Source organism: Ranitomeya imitator, chromosome 2 (assembly GCF_032444005.1).
Source record: "Ranitomeya imitator isolate aRanImi1 chromosome 2, aRanImi1.pri, whole genome shotgun sequence".
NCBI lineage: Eukaryota > Metazoa > Chordata > Amphibia > Anura > Dendrobatidae > Ranitomeya > Ranitomeya imitator.
Genome location: NC_091283.1, coordinates 527,343,779 through 527,351,166, shown reverse-complemented (window position 1 = coordinate 527,351,166; position 7,388 = coordinate 527,343,779). Strand labels below are relative to the sequence as shown.

The following is a 7,388-nucleotide window of genomic DNA, read 5'->3' as shown; positions in this document are numbered from 1 at the left end:
TGCAAGAGGCCATGCTTAATTCATTGCCCCACCATGGATAGGCAGAGACACAAGATAGCGACCCAGCAGTCCACCTAGTAAAAGAGCTGCTGACACAGGCTGATTCACACCCTGGCCCAGATGCTCCACTGGAAATGCAACAGTTGTGGAAGGAGAAGGGCAGGTTGTTCATTTACAGGGGAAAGCTGTGTTGAAGGAAAATCAACTCCCGCACCAATGAACTGATCTGGAAAGTGGTAGTCAAGAAGCGGAATGTGCCAAAGGTCTTAGAAGCGTACCACGATGGAGCAGGACACTTCGGATGGAAGAAGTTGGAAGTCCTACTTCGTGAGAGATTCCACTAGATTGGCATGAGAAGAGCCATTGAAAAGTGGTGCAGAGAGTGTGGCCTAGGCAACCTGCACAGAAAGGATCACAACAGCCAGAGGGCTCTCCTTGAGCTAGTAGCTAACCCCTAACGGGAGCAGCGTGACTGATTGCAGCAGGATGTCAGCTGATTCTCGCAGCTGACACCCGGCACTAAGTGACAGTAGCAGTGATGGACCGCTCCCGACACTTTAACCACCGGAACACTGCGATCAAACATGACGACATCCAGGTCTCCAGACTTGAGAGACTTCCTGTCATGCACAGTGATGACCGGGAAGTCTCTCAGGTCAGTGTAATAGAGACTGCAGCACTGGCGGCTTCTATAGCATGCAGATCTGCATGCTATAGAAGCGATCAGCCTGCACAAACTGAGTGTCCCATAGTGGGACAAAGTGAAAAAGTAAAATTGAAATTAAAAAAATGTTTTTAAATAATTGTAAAAATATTTTAAAAAATATTAATAAAAAACAATATTTATTCCATCAATCAATACAGTAACTATTTGAATTAAACAAAATCTAAACAATAAAAGTACACATATTTAGTATCGCCGCGTCCATAATGACCTAACCTATAAAACTGTCCCACTAGTTAATGCCTTTAGTGAACACCATTAAAGAAAGGAAAAAAAACAATGCTTTATCATCATACCGCCGAACAAAAAGTGGAGTAACACGCGTTCAAAAAGACAGATATAAATAAACGTGGCACCGCTGAAAATGTCATCTTGTCCCGCAAAAAACAAGCTTCCATATACACTACCGTTCAAAAGTTTAGGGTCACTTAGAAATGTTCTTATTTTTGAAAGAAAAGCACAGTTTTTGCTAATGAAGCTAACATTAAATGATTCATAAATACACGCTGTACCTCTTTTGATTAATAAAAGTATGAGTTTTCATGGAAAACACAAAATTGTGTGGGTGACCCTAAACTTTTGAATGGTAGTGTAGCTCCATGACCGGAAAAATAAAAAAGCTATAACTCTCAGAATAAAGAGACGCAAAATAATAATTTTTTATATAAAATAGTTTTTATTGCATAAAAACGCTCATAAAAAAATGATATAAATGAGGTATCGCTGTCATCGTACTGATCCGAAGAATAACACTGCCTAATCAATTTTACCACACGTGGAACGATATAAATGCCCTCCCCAAAAGAAATTCATGAATTGCTGTTTTTTGTTCATTTTGCCTCCCAAAAATCAGAATAAAAAGCAATCACAAAATGTCATGTGCACGAACATGGCACCAATAAGAACATCATCTCGTCCTGCAAAAAACAAGACCTCACATGACTCTGTGGGCCAAAATATGTAAAAATTATAGCTTTCAAAATGTGGTGGTGCAAAAACTTTTTTTTGCAATAAAAAGCATCTTTTAGTGTGTGACAGCTGCCAAACATAAAAACCCAATATAACAACTCACTATAAATTGTAAATCAAACCCTCCTTTATCAGCCCCTTAGTTGTTGAAAAATAATAATAAAAAAAAAAGTATTTATTTCCATTTTCCATTTAGGGTTAGGGTTGGGATTAGGGTTAGGGTTGTGTTGGTGTTAGGGTTGGAGTTAGAATTGGGGGGTTTCCACTGTTTAGGCACATCAGAGGCTCTCCAAATGCAACATGTGTCTGATCTCAATTCCAGCCAATTCTGCATTGAAAAAGTCAAATGGCACTAAGTGACTTTAAATGTGATGTGGTCCCTAAAAAATAATGGTGTTGTAAAAATGAGAAATCGCTGGTCAGCTTTTAACCCTTATAACTTCCTAATAAAAAAAAATTTGGTTCCAAAATTGTGCTGATGTAAAGTAGACATGTGGAAAATATTATTTATTAACTATTTTGTCTGACATATCTCTCTGATTTAAAGGGACACTGTCACCTGAATTTGGAGGGAACAATCTTCAGCCATGGAGGGGGGGGGGGGGGGTTGGGTTTTTGATTCACCCTTTCCTTACCCGCTGGCTGCATGCTGGCTGCAATTTTGGATTGAAGTTCATTCTCTGTCCTCCGTAGTACATGCCTGCCCAACGGCAATCTTGCCTTGCGCAGGCGTGTACTATGGAGGACAGAGAATGAACTTCAATCCAATATTTACCAACCGAACATCAGTTAGAAATAACAACCGAAAATGCAAATGGCGACTCAAATCATGAACATATAACAAAGGAGAACTATGAGTCAGAAAAAGCCAAAAAGTAATCTTAAAATTTTTTATTGAAAAATATAATCAAAACAGATAGGATCATGTACCATATATGCAAAATCATGTGACCAAATATAAGTATCAATGCCACAGCTTGTCTTCAGTTAGATATATCTGATGATAACATATTAGTTGCACCTTTGTGCATTGATACTTATATTTGGTATACTTTGCAGTACCCTGTTCCGTGTTCTTTGGTTCTTTTAGATGTACTCACGGTATTGTCACATGATTTTACATATATGGTACATGATCCTATCTGTATTGATTATATTTTTCAATAAAATTATTTAAGATTACTTTTTGGCTTTTTCTGACTCATAGTTCTCCTTTGTTATATGTTTAATCCAATATTGCAGCCAGCATGCAGCCAGTGGGTAAGGAAAGGGTGAATCAAAAACCCCCAAACCCCGCCTCTATGGCTGAAGATTGTTCCCTCCAAATTCAGGTGACAGTGTCCCTTTAAGGTATAAAAGTTCAAAGTTTGAAAATTGCAAAATTTTTAAAATTTTTGCCATATTTCCATTTTTTTCATAAATAATCACAAGTAATATTGAAGAAATGTTACCACTAACATGAACTACAACATGTCACGAAAAAACAGAATCAGTGGGATCCGTTAAAGCGTTCCAGAGTTATAACCTCATAAAGTAGACATGTGGGAAATGTTACTTATTGAGTATTTTGTGTGACATATCTCAGTGATTTAAGTGCATGAAAATTCAAAGTTGGAAAATTGCAAAATGTTCAAAATTTTTGACAAATTTCCATTTTCTTCCAAATAAACAAATAAATTTTACCACTAGCATGAATTACTATATGTCACTAGAAAACAATGTCAGAATCACTGGGATCCATGGAAGCGTTTCAGAGTTACAAACTCATAAAGGGACAGTGGTCAGAATTGTAAAAATTGACCTGGTCATTAACATGCAAACCACTCCTATGGGTAAAGGGGTTAAAATCGTAAAGGTTTTTTCTGAGATTAACTTTTAATTGCCCATAGGTTTTCACAACTAATAAACAGCACAACTATTCTCACCAGGGTTGCCAACTTGACTTTTTAGTTTTTATAGACAGCTTATCAACAAAACATGGACAGACAAGATTTTAATAGACACATTGCAAAATTACAATAAATCAATCATTAAATAATTATTATAATTATTAAACTAAATTATTATTATTAAATTAAATTATTATTATTATTATTATTATTAAAACCAGTGATACATGTCTGTGGACACAGGGGGTCCGCGGGCGCCCAGGTCCGCTAGCGGAAAATGCATGGACCAGGGATCAAAAACGCTACTCAGACAACACAGGGTTAGTGTAAAACAGTGTGGCAATGCTTTATTGAGCCACAAAACAGGCAGATAATATGTAGAACAGTCCCAGCAAAATACCCCAAGATGGTGCACATTACAGAGTCTCAGCCTTCCGCTGACTCGCTGGGATAATAGCAGCTGTTACATCAGGTGTTCCAGAGCTGATTACCCCAACTGTGACATGCACACAGAGAGGAGGTAGCGACAAGCTTAGGAAGATGACTGTCCATTCAGGTACAAGGCCAGTTAACCCAAGGGTCACAACCTGGCTTCTCCAAAAATCTCCATGGAGCCAGGCGTCTGGCGGGTCCCAATCCTGGCATTCTCCAAATGTATCCATGGTTCAGCGGTGGTCAATGGAGCAGATCAGTATTCTTCCAACATGTGCCATGGTCTCTTAGGTTGTTTCCTGTAGAATGATAGATCTGTGTCCCTCATGATGGGGCCATGATGTATTGGCAGCAGTCAAGTAGGGTAATCTGGATGTTTTTGATGTCTTGGCTAAATCTGTGTCTGTCTCTAAAGGTACCGTCACACTAAGCGACGCTGCAGCGATACCGACAACGATCCGGATCGCTGCAGCGTCGCTGTTTGGTCGCTGGAGAGCTGTCACACAGACAGCTCTCCAGCGACCAACTATGCCGGTAACCAGGGTAAACATCGGGTTACTAAGCGCAGGGCCGCGCTTAGTAACCCGATGTTTACCCTGGTTACCAGCGAAGACATCACTGAATCGGCGTCACACACGGCGACGAAATAAAGTGCTGGACTTTCTGCAGTGACCAACGACATCACAGCAGGATTCTGATCGCTGCTGTGTGTCAAACTGAACGATATCGCTAGCCAGGACGCTGCAACGTCACGGATCGCTAGCGATATCGTTCAGTGTGATGGTACCTTTAGTCTCTCTGTCTCTCTTAACAAAGACATGTAACCTATTATTAAATTTAACAAGTGTCCATGAGTCCAGCATCACAGATAAGGGGAAGAATGGTGACAACCAAGTCACCTTGTTTGATTATGTAATCTATTTGCATATATTTTCCTCCTCTGTTTTAAAAATCAACAAACTCTCTGGCCTACCCAATGCATAATTAGCATATCATTAGTCATCAAGGATTAGAGCACACTATGTTATAACACATATCTGCTTGCAAGTCAATATTCCAGGCTTACACAAACCAAAGTCTGTTTTCTTGACCAGTAAGAAAGAAATGCTTAAATTCAAAAGCCAACATACAGATATCAGCCTATTCTTCTTGGTTTGCTAAAAAATAGTCATCTGATTAATTAAGATACAATGATGTGTCTCCACAATGTCTACCGCTCATAATTCTGATTTGAAGACATCAGCTGAATTCGCTTTAAACTGTAAAATGAGGATAATTATGGTCAAAATAATCTGTAAAAGTTTATTCTGCTTCACAAAAATCACAGATTTTTTTTACAGACAGGGAAAATGCAGTACCCTATTTTTATTGACTGTCCTGGAATTTCTGGACCTGTTGGCAACCCAGATTCTCATCCGCTGCAGGTACAGAGCTGCTTCTTCCTCTTTGCTCTGCTCTCTATTGACTAGATACAGCAGAGATGACACAACTACAGTGCATATGACTGTAGACATGAAATTACCACTGAAGCCTTTCAACAAACTCAAGGGCAGTAACGAATAAGCAGTGCTGGACCTGCAGAAAGTGATTATCGCTAATTTTATTATTTTGTATCTCTCCAGGTCTATTGCTGAATAAAAGTTAATCCTTCAACATCCCTTTTACATCATTTGTATGCTGCTGTTTAACTGATCCACAAACATACTGTTGTTCTCATAGTCTTACTAATTTGTCATTTACAAATAATCTCCATTTAGAGAAATAGGAATATCTATGTAAATTACTAAATTCTCAATAATAATAAACCATAATTTATCATTTAATTTCTAAACCAAAGCTGCATAACATCTTCCAATAAGCAGTGTGTAGTACAAGACAGAGTAAAACATGATGAAGACTCCAGTAAGCTCCACCAGAGTTGTCACAACATAATTGATAAAACTATATGTTTATGGTGAAATAGGATAGCCTTTTAATTACATTAGAAAAAATTAGAAGAATGCACAATGAAATAAAAGTTCTCATTATTGGTTAGCAACTTTTTTAAGCGTCATCCTTATATCTTGATTTCTGAGGCTGTATATTATCGGGTTAAACAGAGGAGTAAATACAGTGTGTAACAAGGTGACAATCTTATTAACAAGCAAGGAATTTCCTTTAGATGGGATCATGTATTTAGCTATTAGTGTCCCATAAAATGTCACCACAACAATAAGATGAGAACTGCAGGTAGAAAAGGTTTTTTGCTTGCCAGTTGTGGATGGGATCTTTGCTATAGTGAGGAAGATATACACATAGGTTCCAATGATAAAACCACAAGGGAGGATAAATATCGGCATAGAAAATAGAAAGACTTCCAGTTCTACGAGAGAAGTGTCTGAGCAAGAAAGCTTCTGAAGAGGGAAAAGATCACAGTAGAAGTGGTTAATGATATTGTCATGGCAAAAACTAAAGTTTGATATGGGCATAACTGCGATAAGATTGAGAGTAAGACCCAGCAACCATGGCCATAGTGAAAGATAGACCTGGCACCTAAAGTCCATGATGCTAGAGTACCGTAAGGGACTGCAGATGGCCACGTATCGATCATAGGACATCACTGATAGAAGAAAACACTCTGCGATGGTTGTACCACTGAAGAAATAAAATTGTGTGATACAGCCTACAAAGGTCATTATTGTCCCTCTGAACAGAGAGGTGCCGAGCATATTGGGAACAATGTTCATGGAAATCACAAGGTCAGAAAAGGAAAGATGACAAAGAAAGTAATACATTGGGGATTGGAGGTGTGCATTGGCACAAACCAGTATGATGATAAGAAGGTTTCCCATAACTGTAAAAAGAAAGACTAGCAAGAAAAGAATGAAGAATACAATGTTGAAGCTGTGAAGATTTCCGACACCCAATAGAATGAATTCAGTCACTCTTGTTTGGTTCATTATGAATTATCAGATTTTCCTGAAACATTAAACTAAATATATTTCTAACTTGAGTGAAGAAAATGTAGTTTTTGGAAAATGGAATAAAAAATGTATAAACATCTTTCATGTGCTGGCCACTTTTAGGTACTTCTTTTCATTTTCTTTTTACACTATTCATTTTCATTCTTTTACATTTTCTTAGTAATGTACATTGGCAGTACATGAAGCCTCTGTTATGCTCAGGAAACCAACTTAGGTTGATGTGCAATGAGTTACTCCTGTTGCTCATATTAGAAGATAGCCAGGATGTCCAAGGTCAACCACAATATTCAAGGATACTGTGATCATCAAACAATTCATGTCATCATAACATTGCTTATCTTACTAGTACGTCATATACAACTTGAACTAGCACCAATGAGTTTAGTGGCTGGCAGCTAATTTTTTCACTCC

At 38.2% G+C, this 7,388-nt stretch overlaps 1 protein-coding gene across 1 annotated transcript; it reads right to left on the bottom strand.

Annotated features, from left to right (window-relative positions):
* Nucleotides 1-5,652: 5,652 nt before the first annotated feature.
* Nucleotides 5,653-6,953, bottom strand: LOC138667560 (olfactory receptor 11L1-like). Its single transcript, XM_069755719.1, has one exon. It carries the CDS (start codon nt 6,951-6,953, stop codon nt 6,039-6,041), a length of 915 nt encoding a protein of 304 aa, XP_069611820.1. The 3' UTR covers nt 5,653-6,038.
* Nucleotides 6,954-7,388: the final 435 nt, after the last annotated feature.

Bases quoted from the DNA above. Each gene is read 5' to 3' on its own strand.
- LOC138667560 (XM_069755719.1), bottom strand. From the start codon at position 6,953: ATGAACCAAACAAGAGTGACTGAATTCATTCTATTGGGTGTCGGAAAT.